This window comes from Epinephelus lanceolatus, chromosome 17 (genome assembly GCF_041903045.1).
Source record: "Epinephelus lanceolatus isolate andai-2023 chromosome 17, ASM4190304v1, whole genome shotgun sequence".
NCBI lineage: Eukaryota > Metazoa > Chordata > Actinopteri > Perciformes > Serranidae > Epinephelus > Epinephelus lanceolatus.
Genome location: NC_135750.1, coordinates 30,479,050 through 30,497,810, shown reverse-complemented (window position 1 = coordinate 30,497,810; position 18,761 = coordinate 30,479,050). Strand labels below are relative to the sequence as shown.

The window sequence follows — 18,761 nt, the reverse complement described above, 5'->3', positions numbered from 1 at the left end:
AGATTCTGATTAGGAAATATCATCTGTAACTCATTGTAGCCTATGTGACCATGGGTGTCAATAAAAAGTATCAGATAAATAAGTATATGAAATACGGTATTGAGATCTATTAGGCATAGCCTAATCTAATATTATTTATCTTGAATAAAAGTTTAATATGACGGTAGCATTATTAAGTAGATAACAGCGACACAAAACCTACAAACGGGGGGTTTCAACAAACCTGGCAGCTCTGGGTGTATAAAGTTCCCGTATGTGCTCCATTGATGGTGTGTTCAAGTAACCCTCGTTAAATGTGAATTAAATCAAACTATTGGCTCTTGCAGGTTTGACTCAGCATCAGCAGGTACCTGAAATTAAAGGATGGGGTTTAAAATATGATCTGGAGGCAATCCCCATTTTGACCGAGCCTGTGCTATTCAATTTTTTTTTTCTACCACAATACCGTTAGATACCTATTGTAGCGTAATCAGTGTGCATGTATCAGCTGATGTACAAAGTCTGATCTAGTCAGAAGTGCAGGCAGCAGCATTTGTTTGCATAGCTCAAGATATTTAAATGGGAACTATGTCCATTTCCAAAATTCATAAATGTTATTTCTACAGTCCTGGACAGTACAAAAATTTTTTTAAAAAAAACATGAATGACTTTCTCTCAAATCCAAAAGATAGAGTGCTAAAAACTCAATTTTGTGATGTCATAGTGCAGGGGTGCCCAAACATTTTTGAATGGGGTTCAGGTTAGATAATGTAATGCTTCTCCCATCATATGACTTACCTTTTTAAAAAGTCAGATACAAATGAGACAAAGGCGACTGTTTTAATCTTTCAGTGAAAAATTATTAAATGTTCCACCACTGCTGAAAGTGGTGGCCCTTGATGTCGATTTAACACTTTTTTTTGCTGTGTCTGCTACCTTGTCTGCTGCAAGGTAACCATGCATCTGCTTGTTTAGCATCTGTTTAGACAACACATGAGTTCTGTCTGTGTAGCTCCTACTGACCGTTGCATGCCTGCAAACTGTATGATAGTCCTGACATCATGAGGTAAATGGGAAAAAATGCAAAGTGATCTTGCTAGATTAACCAGACAGGCCACATTTTGAAGGCAAGCCCACAGGCCACAATTAGCCCTGGAGGACTTGTGATATGCCGGTCATAGAGTATAAAGTCTGGAGCTGCTCCATGAATAATGAATTGAAAAAGATGTGATAGATGACATTGACACATCACAAGTTTAAGATTTACTTCTCTGGTTTCTGGCTTTGAGAGAGAGAGAGTAGCTCATGTTCACAAATATTGATTAAACTTTCCTGGGCCATGGAAGTAACTTACAGGACTTCCTAGTTTAGGTGATGTTCCTCTTTAAGTCTGTATGTACAGTTGTGTAATCCCAGTAACCCTGAACGCACCATTACCGCGGAAGTATCGCCTGCTCTGATTGGTTGTCAGCAGCGTGACTCCTCCCGTCCCGGAAGAAGGAAGAGAATTCGCCCAGAGAGGAAAGTCTGTTGACAGCAGAAATCCCACCCAGGCCACTGATAAGTTTTAATATATTTACTGTCTGATTAAATCTGTTCAACGTCGCATTCTGCTGTTTGGAGGAAGCAGGAGCGCTCAAGGTAGTTCACAGTTACATTGGTGTCCACAGAGAGAGCTGGTAGGTGTCTTCTCTGCTGTTAACTCGGCTCTTGTGAACTCTTTCAGGTATGGAATATGGCAGCAACTGAAACGCAGCTTATGTTAAGCGTCGGACTAATCGGTAAGTTTCAGTTCAGAGGTCGTTTCGGCTGGTTTTCAAGTAAAGTTGTCGCCTCAGATTCACTGTACGTGCAGGAGGATCACATGATATCAGTGTGACCAGAAAGCGTCTGATCAGCAGGTCTCCATGTCCCTCACTGGTTTATTACTCTTGCATATTAGGCAGCATACACGGTCATGGATGGGTTCCTAAATGCATCTAGTAATACAGGCTCCATTGTGATTTTCAGTTTTGCTTTATATTTCCTCTGCCCAGAGAAAGATGTGAATGGAGACACACTGTGGGTATGGTGCTATCCCTCCGTGGGCTCAGACCTGAGGCAAGTCCTGCTCAGGAAGTGCTGTCTGACACAGGACAGCAGGGATTTCCACACCTTTGTGTTCGGTCAGTACTGTCGCACCTGGTACTACATCACCACAGCAGAGGTGCAGGAACCCACAGCACTAAACAAGGTACAGTGTCCAGAGACTCTGCTGACATTCAAATCTCAAACAAGGAACGACAAGAGTGCAGTATTTCTGTCTAATATCTCCATAGTTGAGTTTGACTTTGGTCTCTATTTTCTCCCTTAAAGGTCACTCATTTCTCAATAGTTGTTACAGCGAAAGACTTCAACCCTGAGAAGTATGCTGCACTCAGCAGGATACTCTGCAGGTACAGAGCTGAACTCAGGTAACATTGTTTGGCACACTTTTCTCTAAAGAATGTTTTTATAACTCGAGTGCTGTGTTTTTGTCCAGGATGTACATCAAACATGGCAGCCCAGTGAAGATGATGGAGGCTTATGTCACCGTCCTCACCAAAGGAATTTGCCAGAGTGATGAAAACGGCTCATTTCTAATTAAGGACTATGATGTTCGGAAAGCATACTTGGCCGGTTCAGTCAAAGGTGAGACATCCTAGTCATTAAAGGAAACCAGTATTTTGTTATAGATCGTTTTGGTGACATGTCTGACTTTAATGCAGCAATTAATTTAAATCCAGGACAATTTCCTCTTTCGGTAGATAATAAAAAAGCAAACTTTAACACTGAAAAAGGTCCTACAAGGAAGTAAAATGTAGCACATCAGTAGGTTAGATTTTGATCGACTGATTGGTTTTCTTTATTTCCATGTCATGCACACAAAGTGCCCAAAGCTCACTAGTTTGCTAGACATCAAAAGTGTAGTTGCATTGGTCAAACATTAAATTTAATTACAAGATTGCAGTAATTTTACAGCTCGGTCTCAAACTAAGTATTTTGCCCTCTCTTCCAAGATTGCCACACAAAATCAGCTACAAAAAAGATTCCATTCCTGAACGGGGATGTGCACATTGGTTAGTCAATTAAATGTTGCTAAATATTTATTTTCCGAAAGAATATTATTTTCAAGAAATATTATTTAACTTTTATTTGGTAAGTTCTTGTCATTTTTTCTGGGATGATGTCCAGTGTTCATTGTCATAGTGTAAAGGGCCACACAATTTATTTAAAATATGATTTGGTTATTGAAAAATGTGATTAACAATTTCAAATGGCTCATGTAAGATATGCAGTATTTATTTTTTTGGACAATGTTTAACATTATAGATTGAATTGTGATTAATTTTGACTGTTTTCTGATTGTTTTCCTGCTTTTAGGCAAGTCGACTAGTCTAACTTTAAACTTACATTGAAACGTTAAGCAAATTAGTTGTTAGGAACATCCCTATTCCTGAAGCACAAGTCAGGTTTTTCATGGTCACCCAGCCAAAAGAAATCAGCATAAATGGATGTCACGTCTGTGCTCCTAAACAGGACAGTAAAATAAAGAATTAACCTCACTCTCAATTTTATCTAGCTCCCACAAATGTAGGCGTTTTCATCACTTGTTCACAGTGATAACAATATTTCCCAGGAATTGATTGTGGTTCATAAAAAAATCAGTTGAAACACAATCTAGATTCCTTCAGAGTAAAAGTGGGTTATCCAGTTTACTTCCAGCATGTTTGTGTTCTACCTCAGATGTGGTGTCTCAGTTTGGTATGGAGACGATCATCCTGTATACTGCTCTCATGCTGAAGAAGAGGATCGTCATCCATCATCCTCGGATTGAAGCGTTGTTGGAGTTTACAAGGTGCGTTTAAGACTCAAATTCAAAACATTTGGCTTGAAACTTTGACACTTCATAGTGGAGAATATTATCATGTGTTTTCCCCAGAGTTCTCCCGACTCTGACGTGGCACAGGAAAGACTGGTCCATCCTGCACCCGTATGTGCACCTGACTGATGCTGAATTAGAGGATCTCAAGAAATGCCCTGGTGAGGCTACCCTCCTGGTTTATTCACTCTAATTTATTTCATGGTTGGTAATTAGCCACCATCTGCACTGTGATCACTGTGATCTTGTGATGGGGAGATTAATTATTTATGCACCAATATGTTCATTTTCTCCGCAGGATATGTAGCAGGATTTGTGGATCCGGAAGTAAGCAACAGATCGGACTTGTTTGATGTGTATGTGAACCTCCCAGACAGTGTCATCACAGTATCCCAGAGTGCCAAAGGTACAGTATGTTCAAAGAGACAGCAGTATGTCTGTAAGAGTGCTTTGATTCTTGCTAGAGTAGGGCAGCATTTCCCTCAGACTGATGTCAAGTTTCGCACCACAGAAGCCATGGCTATGGGGAAGTTGCACAAGGACATTGGCCACCTTATCGTCCAGTCTGCCGAGGATGCTGAGAAGTCAGACAGTCAGGTCATTAAGGTGAGAAGTCCCTCAGAGCACACATATCTGCGTTCAGTCCACAGTTGTAAGAAATGTAGTTTTGAATATATCATGACAAACACACATTAATTCACAGGATATTTCCATCAAGACAAAAGAGATCCTCGCCAACTTGGTGGCCCTGGCGAATGAGTGTGACGACTCTAAAATCACATTGGAAGGTTTAAAGCAGCATCACTTCCCTCCGGCGACAGAGAACTTCCTCTTTCATTTGGCAGCTGCCGAGCAGCTCTTACGGATATAGACTTGTTGTCAGATGCTGTGCTGCAGAAGCATGGGCTCTGCTGTTGTGCATATGTTGGGATAATTACTGTTGCCTGAAAGGCTTGTGCACAGTCTCACTGTTAGCATGAGTGTGTGCACAAGGAACTTTCTCATGGTGATCTTTAGGTGAGGTAGGAAAGTGGAAGTGGAAGTGTGTCACTTGCATCCTGTACCAATAGCAGGATGTTTTACGTCATAGAAGTAAAGGCTAAGTTTGGCTATATATGGGTGATTTCATGTCATATCAGATAGAGGTTTTTGTTTATGTATATGCTATTTGAGACCCAAAAAATAATTTTGTAAAGTATTTTTTGCTGTATTTTGAGAATAGTTTTTTGCCACTGGGAATGCTGTCATTTTTGTCTCCTAAAAAAAGGTCTTAGGCAGGAAGCCATTTTCAGGGTTTAATATCTTCAGATGCCTTGAAATTTGGTAGAGACACAGACGGACTACAAAAACCTCTGTCTGATTTGACACAGAATGACCCATATGGGTTTTTTTTTTAATTGCCAACAAATCCCATGAAAATACCAAAACAGACAATGAATCGATCCTACTAAGTTTTGTGTCAAGTTAGTCAGTTCTGCTGTCATAAACGTTCACTACAGCATGTGGAAGAGAAAATTGTTTACAGTTCTGCAGCTGGTTCAGAAGAATTTTCCTTGTTCACAACAAAGCTGTAGACTTCTCTCTAAAGATCAACATTCAGAGCAAAGTTTTACACTATTACATCAAGGCCAGCTTAAAACAATGGGTTGTGTGCAGGGCTAATCAAGAGGTCTGATTGGCAACAGAGGTGAATAAAACTCAGGAAGTTCTTAACAGGCTAAATAACAATCCAATCTGATTCAGTCTGCCCAGATCCCTTCAACACCCCGAAGACTGTCTTTCTGCACGAGTAGCTAAAGAATTACACACAGGGATCTGTTCATCAATGTTAAATAGCTGGTCTCAGTAAAATGAAACATCACACAGAACAGCAGGATCTTAATCAGTGAGAAGGAAGTACGATAAAACTGTGAGGTAATATATTTTCCTTTACAAACACCAAATGCATGTAAATCCGCAGCTGAAAATAGTCCCAAACAAATGGACTATTTACTCCTGTTTGAGTTACATTTGTTAAAAATGACAGTGCCCAGCTGTTTTGTGGAATTACCTTTTTTTTAATGAAAATATTTGAATATTTGTTACTTGGAATTTGGTGACAATAAGAAAACAAACAAGCTAACGCTAGCCTTGCTCTGTGCTACCTGTAGTTATGGACACAGAGCTGCAGTATTTGTATTACTTTGTGAAATGGAGACAAATAAGCTGGTACTTTTTCAGCTGGTACATCTGGTAGTGCTTTCCAGGAGTTAGCTTCCACTCCACAGTGCAAAGAAACACTCAACATACATCATCATACATGTTTTTCCTGGTCCGAATTATTGGGTACTCACTGAGAAGAGACTGACCCAGATATATACAAACATATGCAGCAACAGCAGCTGAAACAACTCGGACGTAACAAGCAGTTATTATTAATGAGTGTGTTGATAGAAACTACATCATGTGTGGTTATCAGATCACAACTGCAATAGAGATTGCACAACATGTTTGTTTATTTTTTATTTTAACATTTTGTATTTTACTAATGACTTAAATACGAGCAAATTGTGTTGTGTTGTATGAGGCTTTTTCATACAGTGTTTTATAAGAAAAAGTTGATAGGTAGAAAAAGAGCTGATCCTCATCAGTCTGCAACTGATCAAATAACGATTGGTGCTTCCATGTCCATGTTGATTTATACTGCATCATGTGTGTCTTACTGTTCAGGTTCTTTTTTTTAATTTGAATGTATAGTTAGCGCTGTTGTTTTACAGTCGAGTACATTTTAACCACATTGCCAAAAGGATGGTTTTGTGCCTCAGTATTTCAGATAATACGCAGAGTGCAATACATAGAAATGCTCGTGTAACTTTGAAAACTAAATGTATTTTCATGAATTGATGTAATATTTCCTATATATGAAAACTCATAATATTCCAACTAAATAAATTTACTATCAAAAGTAGCTTCTTGCTTGTTTTAGTGCATTAAACAAAATATTTCACATGAAAACTGGAGGAAAATAAGTCTGTTACACGCGTCATACATTTTCAGCTGCATCATGTTAAAGAAGACATTTATCAACACAGCAACACGTTTTGATTGATCTGTGTCCGCTATATAAAACAGCTCCTCAGAGTCCTCTATGGTAGTATAACAGGTTGCCGTATGCTGCCGCCTGGAGGTGCTCCTCTACGTATTCCTTCTTTATCTGTAAAATAAGGCTCAGTGTCAGCTGAGTTCATCACAACGAAAACATTACTGCACAGCTGGATCGTGAACTTACCTTTCCCAGTTGTGGAAAGCGACTAAATGACACAGGGACCATGAAGCACCAAACGGCTACAACACTAACAGCACGGAGAGGAGTGACCAGCCCAGACGTCTTCTGGATAACTCTTAGTCTGCAAAGTCAAATCTGCTTGTTAACGTCTGATTATTCAGTCCAGGTAAATGGACCTAAATGTAAAAGTGACTGACCTCTGTAACAGAAAAACCAGGCTATCCGGAACAAGAGCAGTGGCACCAAACAGTAGCGCTCTTGATAATGCAGTTTCACCCACAGCCTGAACAAACAGAAAACATTTAACACTACAAGTTTTCTGTGAGAAGCCTTATTATTGTCCATTTGCACCTTCTTCTTTTTTTTTATTTACCTTTTGTCCTGCTACTTTAGAAAGGCCGACAGGATTTCCATTGAAATCAAACACTTGGATCCCAGTTTCTAACTCCTCACTTCTGACGGTTAACACATTAAAGAAGGCCAGAGCAGCTGGAGAGAGTTAGAACACATATTAGTTTAAAAAATCCTGCATCAACACCAGCTGACTATTCAATCAAAAGAAAAAAGGGAAAACCAGCTAATCATGTAGCATTTGTGTCGACATTGGGGTGAATTTACAATTGGCCTGACATGCAAAAACAAAGTATTCTGATTTATGCTGCAGTAGATAGATACTTACCTGAGAGTGGGAATGGTAAGAATGATCTGAGAAAAGTCTGGATTCCTGCGCTTCTTATACTAAGTCTGTTAATCAAAACCTGAGGAAGGGCCTAAAGAAAATACACAGGAAATAAAAAAAACATTGTTTTGAGAAGCCACTTTTTCAAATATCACAGTTCACTTGTTACAGTCACCATGGCACAATCAGGTTATACATACCCCTGCAACTGTTGCACAAGAAACTGTTCCGGCCATCAACAGGAACTGCTTCGAAGGCATCGCCTTACGCTGGTGGTGAGAGATAAAGACACACAACGTGAAGCAGAAACAAAAAGAGGACAGACTGAAGATTAAATAAGGATTCATATACATTACCTGCTCTGATGAAGAATTTCTGTTTGCGTAGCTGAACCCAGCGTTGTAACTCTGCAGCAAAAACTGCAAGGATGCATTGTTTATATCATTAATGTAAAGTGTGTTAAAGCCACAAGCTGTGTCTTCATAAATATGATGAATATGCTTTGTTACCTGCCAGAACAGAGCGTGTTTGACATGGGTGTGTGGTAAAAAGGTGGCCGCCACCTGAAAAAAAGATTGTTAGTCCAACAGCCATTATCAGAAACAAAGTGTATATATTTACTGGACGACACACGTACCACAGGTGCTGTTATTGGAACCAGTGCTAGAAAGAAAACGACAGAAGTGAGAGCATCAGCATCTCTCTCACAAATTAACTGTTTAAGTGATACAATTAATGTACACAGTGTACACACTGTATATCCAAGTTTCAGAAACATAATTGTACTGTGTACATTTGCTTGTCTACGATATAGAAAAAGACACACCCGGACGAAAAATCTCTTTATTTTTGTTATTTTCAAAAAGGAGATTTTTTTTTTTAAACTTCCATTTAAAAAAAAAAAATGGTTTCAAGTTTCAATTATAGTAATAAAATATTTGTTCAACCAATAATAACCCCTCTGTTTTCATTCCTTCAAGGGTCATTTTGAGTTATAGTAATAATAATAATTCTGTAATTCCATTTATCATACCATGAAAATTTCAAAGTTTTAATACATGTTGATATAACATGACATGAACGCAAATACATTTTAATAATGGATGGAAACTAAAATAAAGCCTAGATTTGACTGTACCTGGAGGGCGGAAAGCTAGTGGAAGAACAGCTCCAGAATCAGCGTGGACAGATGACTGCAAAGCAGAGCAGTCATTGAGACACATTAAACTCCCTCAAATCACAACATCTGGACACCACAGGATCCAGAAGATAAAACATCTGGACTCGTTCAAAGATATAAACACACTGGTAATGAGATGAGTTCTGTTTGTGCATTTGTATATTATCATTGTAGAAACTGTGGATGTTCATGCAGAAAATGATGAGTGAATTCTGATTTGTTGGGAGATGAATCCTGTGTTACTTGCAGTTTTCTGTGTCCTGCAACACTTACAAGCGAGAGGGTCAGAGCATGCCTGTCCTGGAGAGAGAAGACAACAAACACATTTTAATAAATCTGTGACAGGCTCATAAAGCTGACTGACTGACCAACTACTGTGCAACATAATCTAACCTTTTCACTGAGTTTCTCTCCACTTGCAAGGCTAGCGTGGGCTTTCTGTATTTCAGCCTGCAGAGAGCAGTGTCATTATTTAAACATCACACATTCTCTAATCATCTGACAGAATAAAATCACTGTGGTGTCTGCTGCTTACATCAGAGGACAGCAGGAAAGTTGGATCAAGGATATCAAGCCAGATCCGGACTCGACTGAGGAAGCCCTGAAAAATAGGAGAGGTACAGTTCAAAAATATGACAGGAAGTATTGTGCACAATTTCATAGACTGACTGGATATATCTTTATGTTCTGCATGTGACAACACTGCTGTGTGCACAGGTACCTGTCGCTGGTTTTTCCAAAACAACAGATTAGGATCCATCATAACAACGAGTACATTTACTTCTTCAACAACACATGTTTCATCAGCGAGTATTTTGAGGTCAAATTCGAGTTAGAAATCACTTCCGGCTTCACCCACGTGTTCAGCTGTGGGCGGGGTTGTGTTTGGGGGCATCGGAAATATCAGGTTATACGTCTGTCATGTCCAAGTTGTGTTCAGTGTGCAGTAGTTGTTGTTACCAAGAATAAAGAAAAAAGTCAGTCCCATCATCTTGGGTTTCATTTATGATGAAATTAATTGGCAGACAGCTGGGCTGATTAGAGACAAGGTCTGCCATCTTGCATCAAATATGTTCAGTAAAAAAGACACTAAAGAGATTTAGACTTAATATTAAATCTTCCTGTTTTTTCTGTGAGTTAGAAGAAGAAACAATCTGCCATTTGTTTCATTGTATGTATACCAGAATATTCTGGGTTGATGTTGAACTTAATATAAGCAGAATAACTGTGCAGTTGATTTTGTTATTGGGAAAATGTCAGATTGACATTCAGAGGTGGGCAGACTCCAACCCGGATTTTGAATTTTTCTACTAAGAATCTTAACAAAATGGCACTGTAATAAGATACTTTAGATTAAAAACGCAAAATAAACTGTGTTTGATAAATTTCATTTGAACGTATGACAGTATTTAGATTTTGTATTACTATTTCATTATTTGCCTTTATTTTTCCTCTTCTCCTCTGTTTTTTTTTCTCTGTATATATGTACCCCTGGTATGGTTAGTTATGTGTATAGGCTATATAATGTAATATACGTTGATGTTTGTTCAGTGAATATCTAAAAAAATGTGGTCATGTTATTGAGGAGGAGGCACAGGGGCCGTGTGCACAGTTAGTGATAGACGGTTGGACAGATAAATAACACACAATTTCACAATAGCTTTTTGTTGATGACTTGAAGGTTTTTTAAGGTATAATTCTCAGAATGTTATTTTTCCACTGCTCGAAAATATACATATATTTTTCCCCAAAATGCTATTTAACAGCGTTAAAAGCTCCAAGTTCGACTCCCGAGGAGCTCACGAGCACCTGAAGGCACCATGACATCGTCTTTTTGTGCATCATTTGCAGTAACAGTCTCGCACCACAGTTTTTAGAGCCAAATGACATACATGTGAATATTTTAGATATATATGTTTTCAGAGGACAGGTCGGGACAGCTTTGCGTTGAGGACGTGCGTAAATGATGCAACAAGCTGCTCACACCGCCTTCCTCTGACATAATCCAAAATGGCGGCCACCATCGGAAGAGTTCTCAGGACGTCTGTAAGTGCAATTTATTTCAACACAACATAGAGTTTATTATCGACACTCTTTCTCTTTAGTTTGGTGTTTATTAATCAGCCATTTATTGAATATTATAGCATGTAATGTGGAATAATTCACCTTTGCACTGAGGCGCTGTCATGTTGTGTGTGTCGCACATTGCACTGACACTGAGGTGATAAACGTCTGGTCCGCGGTCGCTGTGTTGGACCAATATGCTTCACAAGAAGTACTTAATATTCTTTCAAGCTGTCTAGAAAGTATTTTTTTTCCTCCTTCACTTAAAACAAAGCAACCTAAAGTAGCTTATCTTGGCGGGTTATTCAGTAAACATGTGTTGCATGGTGCTGAATCCCATTGTGTCTGTGACAGAGTTTAATTATAATGAAGAGAGTCATTAGTGATGAGTCACCAGTCACCATTCTAAAATCATGAGATTTTAGGATTTTTATATTTGCTGCGTCATAGTGATGATGCAGGACTCTTTTTTCACACTGCATGTCACAGCTGGGCTGGGGCCATAAGATTATATGCTGATACAATACCATCACGATACTTTGGTGCCGATTCAATATGTATCATGGTTTGTAAGTATCATAACTCTACAAGTATTAGTATTTATTGAGATTTTTGTTTCCTTCTTTAACACCAGACATCAGGAAAAGAATTGAATCATTCACTCCTATAGACTGTATGTTATCATATTTCCAAAAACAATAAGTATTTCTGGGTTTTATTTTAGCAGCATTATTACAATACTGCATATAAAAGAAGTACATAAAATTCCTTTTCAAGTGAAATGCAAAATTGAGCTAGTCCTGCTCATCAAGCTGGTGACAATAATAATAATTAAAATAAGATATTAAGTCAAAATGAATAGAGATCCTGAAAACTCCACATAAATGAACATTCTTCACATATAAAATTGAACTAGAAAACTGACCTTTAAAACCCTGGATGTGACTGCATATACAAGTGGTAAATAAAATGTAAAATATAATTGATTAAAAAATATATTTTTTAAAGTTAAGAGCAGCATTTAGTTGTTGCTGCTCATCAAGCTAGTGCTATAAAATTAACAAATAAAATAGAAAATATAAATATATATACTGCAAAGCTGGAAAAGCACCAGAATATTTAATGACATTAATTAATGGGTTGTAGCCACGCTAGTCAGCAAGACAGGACACGTGTTTGTGTGATGTTTAATGAGATTAACTCTAAAATGTTTGAACTTGAACACTATCCTGGAGCTGACAGCTATAAATAAACACAACAGCAGCATAAAGGTATAAACTGTAGTTTTTTCCAGCATGAACAAACCGGTCACCTGTAGGTTGTGTCTGTACAGTCTGACAGTTTGTCTTCTGTTTATGTAACAGTCTGTAGCTTAAAATCATACAAAGAGCGACTGTAGGCCTTGAGCACTATTATACTGGACAAACATTTGTTGCAACAGAGCAGCTCTGGAGGAGTTAAGTTAAACATTTGTAGGCAGAAGACTTAATACAGTTATCAATACAATAGGCCTTTTCCCACAGGCATGTCGACATGCATTGCATTTTTTCAGGGTCATTGAGTTGTGCATGCTGGTGGCTCACCGTCACACTTTCATGACTTATTGGGACATTTGAAGAGAACAGAGCCATTGTTAATTTTATCAGTGACACATGCCTTTCAGAATATAAAATGCAAGTCTATTAAAACACACAAAGTTAGCCAAAGGATGCACTTATAAGAATATAAGAATAAGAAATTTAAAATGAAAGGAAATCATAATTCATTTCATTTAAGAAAACATGAGTACTCTGGTTAAGTAGCCTGTCGATATTCGTCACTACCACAGAGTTTTTATTCCACAGCATGAAATCTGCATCAGACCTGCAGACCTATTTTTAGAGTTCCTGTCTTTACTCTTGTTAATTGGAGCTTCAGTGTTGTCACAGCAGGTATTCTGCCCTGTGAGTTGATGGAAGCCACCTGCTGTGATATCACTGTTTGGGTTGTGGTCACAAGTGCTTCATAGCTGACTTTTACATCCACAGAGCAGTGCAGCATCATCCTATTTTGGCTATTTTTGGAATCACCCTTTGATATCTCAACTAAGCATTTTCTTTAACACATTTATAATTTTCTTGCCTGACAGTGGTGCATGTTAGGATGACAGTACTGGACCAATCTACGATCCTAATTACACAAGTAACTCCAAAACTACTTGTGGACATTAATTAAAAATAAACAATGACAAAGGTAATTCAGAATTATTTTGTCATAACTGATGTTATAAGAAATGTTGCTTTAAAAACTTCATGTCCTGTTGTATTTTAAATATATTTTGTATCAGTATATTCTTCATAGCAATAATAATGTGTATCATTTTAAAACTAAAAGGGAATTGTTAATATTCTATCTACAAATATTGAATATGTAATACGGGATTTAAATGCCTCAGTCTCACTAATAATCAAAACGGTAGCACTTGACTGAGGTTTAGCATGTCATTCATTTTTTAGTACAGGATGTGGCTTGGAGAGCCTGTTGGTGTGAAACCCGATGATATCCCATCTCCTCCCTCATCCATCGCTTCTCTTCCAGCTCATAAAACACCCTCACATTCATTCATGTTTCTTTAAAAGCCCTGTCAAACATCTCACACATCAAAACCTTTGCTCACTAGACTCTGAAGTGCTGGCACCAAAAAGAAAACTATGATGGATGAAGGACACATTTTTTCCCCTCATGGAGGACAAACTCAGCTGATAAACTGTCGTAGTGTGTTTTATTATTTTAGACAGACCTCATGTTGGGGACTCAAAACATGGCTAGTTTGACCTTAAAACATAAGTTATATCAAGACGCTTACCAAAATAGAAAAGTATTTTTTAAGTGTATTTGTGGATTCCTCATATTGAATTGATGTCTTTTTTTAAAGGCAAGAGTTGCAGCAGGAGGATTGAAAGTGACAGCAGCGTGTCAACATGGAGCGTCTGGAGCTGCGAGGATCCTCCCCGCTGCTGCACTTCAGAGAGCCTGTTTCTCCACCAGTACGTACAAAACTGAAGCCAGAGGATATACAGTCGATTTTGGCGAGAAGGTTAAAGCATAAGCAATAATTTGTTTCATTTAAGAATCAATCTGCAACAGTTTTAATAACTGATTAATCTGTAAACTGAATGCCTTTGGGTTTTGGACAAAATGAGCAATTCAAAGACATCAGCTTGGGCTCCAGGACATTGTCGTGGGATTTTTCATTATCGTCTCACATTTTATAGACAGAGTGATTCTTCAGTGAATCAAGAAATTATTCAGCAGATCTAGATGGTTTTCTCAAAGCTGTTGCAGTGCAAGAGGAATTTGAAAGCAGAATACTATTTACTGTTCTGTGATGTGGTTGTTATTATTATTATTATTATTATTATTATCATTGTTATTTTGTTTCTGAAATGTCTCCATTGTCACTGCAGGTCCTTGAAAAATGTCTTAAAATGTCTTAAATTTCAGAATATTAGACCTTCAAAGTAATTGAGTAGTCTTAAATTTGAATTTGCGAGGTTTTAATTGATTCACAAACATTTTATTTACTTTCATCTATCCATCTTTTAGTTTCTTTTATTCATATGAGTCAAGCTCTTTTGTGTTTCTGATATTGTGAACCTTTAAACTTAAACCAGAGACTGTCTTTTTATTTTATACCTGCACTTACCTGTTGGCAAACTGTGAATTAACCTAACTCACTCAAATGACCATATTCCTGCATAAAACCTGCCTCTGCCCAGACTACACATATACTACTTACCTTTATACTTACCTTCAATGCTAGACTAAGAAAATGATTTGTCCGGAGATCGGTCTTAGATTTGGTTAGAAATTATCTTGAAAATGTCTTAAAGAGCATCACACCTAAGTGTCAGATTCAGTAGACAGCTGGTATTACATTTATTAAACAATATGCTCTGTCACATATAAAATATTCAAATTGATGTGATGTAGATAATAAACTGATAAGAAAAAACAAACTGTTTGCATGTATAACAAAACCCTCAGTTTCTCAATCTGTTAGTTGAGATTTGTAGTTGATATGATATAATCATACAATTGTAATACAATTCCACAGATGATATTCAGCAGTCAAAGGAATACTTCAACCACAAAATAACCAATTGTATCTCAATTATTCCCCTGTGCTATGTTGTGTTTGTGAAGAAAACTGATTTTCCTGCAAGCCTCCTCGGTGAACAAAAAATCCAAAAATTAAAAAAAGCTCACAAACTCTCAGACAACTCGTGCAGAATAATCCAAGCCTCATTCGGTACTTCCCAAACACATCCATCTTCACTAAAACCAAGGAGCACACCTCATCAATTCAGTGTAATGCACAAGCAGAGTTCAAACGCACAGGCTTGCCCATGCGTGCTACTCATCCGCGCATGAGACCTTTTATAAAGAAGTGTTTGATATCAGAAGATTTTTAGCAAAAATGTATGTCTCTAGGAAGTTCTGAGCAAAAGACTGGATAAATGTGTGAGAGTTTGTAAACCAGCGTTTTTATATACACTCAGCAGCCACTTTATTAGGTACACCTTGCTAGTACTGGGTTGGACCCCTTTTGCCTTCAGACCTACCGTAATTCTTTGTGGCATAGATTCAACAAAGCACTGAAAACATTCCTCTGAGATTCTGGTCCATATTGACATGATAGCATCACACAGTTGCTGCAGATTTGTCGACTACACATCCATGATACGAATCTGCCGCTCCCCCACACCCCAAAGGTGCTCTATTGGATTGAGATCTGGTGACTGTGGAGGCCGTTGGAATACAGTGAACTCATTGTCATGTTCAAGAAACCAGTTTGAGGACAATACTCTGTAAACCCTAGAGATGGTTATGTGTGAAAATCCCAGTAGATCAGCAGTTTCTGAAATACTCAGACCAACCCGTCTGGCACTAACAACCATGCAACGTTCAAAGTTACTTAAATCAACTTTCTTCCTCATTCTGATACTCAGTTTGAACTTCAGCAGGTCGTCTCGACCATGTCTACATGCCTAAATGTATTGAGTTGCTATTATGTGATTGGCTGATTAGCTATTAACGTTTTTGGATTCTTTGACACATGCAAGAACAACTCACAAATTTTTCTTTACATATTCAATGAAACATGGGATAAGTTATTGATATACAAATGGTCATTTTGTGGGCAAAATATTCCTTTAACATTGATATTGTTGCTTTTATGACTGTATAATGTGTCAAGTTGTTTAAAAAGGAATTTAAAATTGTTGCATGTCCCACTTCAGGTCCTTTTTAATATCACTGTAAATTCCTCCCATGATCATCAGTTATTTTCCCCTGAGATGTAAAGTGAGATTGTATAGAGATGTATAAATTTGTCAGTGTGAATTCTCTGTGCTCCACACTGTAGGTAACCTTGGTTTTACCGAGCAGATAGTATGAATGAATCAAGTGTGCTTGTCTTGTCTATATCAGGCTCTTCCAGATGGAGCCCTGCTGTCACTCAGCCTGCTCCGGCTTTTAAGGGCACAGCTGTCCACAATGGGGAGTTCAAGGATATGAGCCTCGCTGACTTCAAGGGCAAATACCTGGTCCTCTTCTTCTACCCGCTGGATTTGTGAGTATTTGTGACCAGCATAAAAACAACATGATGGCTTTCCTTACCTTTGATTAAAATGCACATTGAGTAGTTTAAGTTTTTTAAGTTTAAGTTTCTCCACTGATGACCAGTCCCACAGGCCCCAGCCCACACCCCACATAGTGCTTTGCGGCTGTTGTTGCATCTGCAGATGTTCTGTGGTTATTGTGTGACTGGGTCAGTAAACATTGTTCTCACAGAGCCTTTTATTTCTCTCTGTGTTTGTCACATTGCAGCACCTTCGTGTGTCCGACTGAGATCATCTCATTCAGCGACAAGGCCAGTGAGTTCCACGACATTAACTGTGAGGTGGTGGGCGTGTCTGTGGACTCTCACTTCACCCACTTGGCGTGGATCAACACTCCACGCAAGGTACTCTCCATTATTTAATAATCAATTCAGTAACAGACACATGGTGCAAAGTTCAGCTCTGTGAGTTTTTTTCATTCATCCTTTGATGTGGGGAGCTTTAGTAAATGACTGACCAACAAGGGCTCAATGTCTGTTGTGTTCACAGTACTTTGTAATGCTGGAATAAACTGAAATGTAATTATTAACAGTATTAGCAGCAGTAATGTGTCAGTGTTAATCTAACAGGTGTTATTTCATGTTGTCAGACTGGAGGCTTGGGCAACATTCACATCCCCCTGCTGTCTGACCTCACCAAGCAGATCTCCAGAGACTATGGGGTGCTGCTGGAGGGTCCAGGCATTGCACTGAGGTATGCTCATTATGTGATCCATTCACAGCTGCTGTTACAGGATGTGGAAATATCACAACTTTACAATTATGAATATGATCCTGTTCCCTCACTACTGTTACTTTTGCTACCACCTTCTCTGGTGCTGTCATGTGGCCAACGTCACCGTCACCCGCCACTGCTTTAAATAGAGACCTTTAAATATTCTTGGTATCTTTTTTTATATGTTTTCATAATGTTGTTGCAGGGCTGTTTTGAATTTTTAAAGACTGATTCCCCAGGCCTTTTATTAAATTTTATTTTGCCAACTCAGTCCGTGCATCCAGTCCAGATGTTCCCTGAGTAGAAGGGAAAGATGTTGGCCATATGTTGCATATGGCTGTCAGCCTGCTACTGACAGCCTTTGGTAAACTTGCACAGTATCAATACTGGAATGTTAGAAGATAAAGGTGTACATGTGTCTAGTTAATAATAAGTTTGGACCCAATCGAAGCACATGAAGAATACTGTTCAGCCCAGAGCTGCTGCCATTTATTTTTGAATCCATTATATTTGCATATTACTACTATTATTACCACTGTCACTGTCGCTATTTCGAAACCTGACGCTTTTTGTCTGTTTCACCTTGATAGTTGTGAAGAACTTCACAACTTTTATTTAGAAAGATGTCTAATAATTCATTTTTCACGTTGTCCTTCAGGGGCCTGTTCATCATTGATCCAAACGGTGTGGTGAGACACATGAGTGTGAACGACCTGCCAGTGGGCCGCTGTGTAGAAGAGACGCTCCGTTTGGTGAGGGCATTCCAGTTTGTGGAGACCCACGGCGAGGTTTGTCCAGCCAGCTGGACTCCCGAGTCCCCAACGGTGAGTTCCTTTAATCTCTGACACCATCTGTAAATGAGTTTCTCAAACGCTGCATGCTTCTTAATCCGTTTACTGAAATGTTTCTATTTCTTTTGCAGACTTTAATATATTGCCCACTGTCTTTATTTTTAGTTGGTTGTGTTATTTATAGTTGTGTGAGTTTAAAGATATGGGGTTTGAAGCAGCTGTTGCATTAGGTACATCAGTCTTTTGTAAAACAGCCGCAGTGGAAACTCATGTTCAAAGTTCATTTTGTTTTCTTTCCAGATTAAACCAACCCCAGAGGGATCCAAGGAGTACTTTGAAAAAGTCAACTGAAGAAGACAAAGTTCACAACTCGTACACCTAAAAATAAATGTACTCTTAGTTTACAGTTTGAGTTGTATTTAATCGTACGCCACTGGATACACTAAATAAATCTATTCTTTATAAAAGGCAGCCCTTTGTTTTGATTAATGTGCCAGACTGTGGTGTAGTGGTCTGTGTTTTAAG

At 38.4% G+C, this 18,761-nt stretch overlaps 3 protein-coding genes across 3 annotated transcripts; 2 read left to right on the top strand and 1 right to left on the bottom strand.

The window, feature by feature from the left end:
• The first annotated feature begins 1,464 nt into the window (after positions 1 to 1,464).
• On the top strand, positions 1,465 to 6,827 carry dennd10 (DENN domain containing 10). Its single transcript, XM_033613659.2, has 10 exons — positions 1,465 to 1,620; positions 1,706 to 1,760; positions 2,016 to 2,212; positions 2,335 to 2,414; positions 2,501 to 2,649; positions 3,745 to 3,856; positions 3,941 to 4,041; positions 4,179 to 4,286; positions 4,392 to 4,486; positions 4,584 to 6,827. Exons 2-10 carry the CDS (start codon positions 1,715 to 1,717, stop codon positions 4,749 to 4,751), a joined length of 1,056 nt encoding a protein of 351 aa, XP_033469550.1. The 5' UTR covers positions 1,465 to 1,620; positions 1,706 to 1,714; the 3' UTR covers positions 4,752 to 6,827.
• On the bottom strand, positions 5,163 to 9,888 carry sfxn4 (sideroflexin 4). The gene is made up of 14 exons (XM_033613660.2): positions 9,726 to 9,888; positions 9,540 to 9,605; positions 9,398 to 9,454; positions 9,278 to 9,304; positions 8,963 to 9,017; positions 8,462 to 8,487; positions 8,334 to 8,387; positions 8,181 to 8,243; positions 8,025 to 8,093; positions 7,825 to 7,915; positions 7,519 to 7,634; positions 7,343 to 7,428; positions 7,149 to 7,266; positions 5,163 to 7,073 (listed from the first exon to the last, which is right to left on the bottom strand). Exons 1-14 carry the CDS (start codon positions 9,765 to 9,767, stop codon positions 6,996 to 6,998), a joined length of 948 nt encoding a protein of 315 aa, XP_033469551.1. The 5' UTR covers positions 9,768 to 9,888; the 3' UTR covers positions 5,163 to 6,995.
• Positions 9,889 to 10,908: 1,020 nt separating this feature from the next.
• prdx3 (peroxiredoxin 3) lies at positions 10,909 to 18,707 on the top strand. The gene is made up of 7 exons (XM_033613139.2): positions 10,909 to 11,050; positions 13,983 to 14,094; positions 16,541 to 16,682; positions 16,940 to 17,075; positions 17,321 to 17,424; positions 18,104 to 18,269; positions 18,537 to 18,707. The coding sequence occupies exons 1-7, from the start codon at positions 11,015 to 11,017 to the stop codon at positions 18,585 to 18,587; spliced, it is 747 nt and encodes a 248-aa protein (XP_033469030.2). The 5' UTR covers positions 10,909 to 11,014; the 3' UTR covers positions 18,588 to 18,707.
• The last annotated feature ends 54 nt before the right edge of the window (positions 18,708 to 18,761 follow it).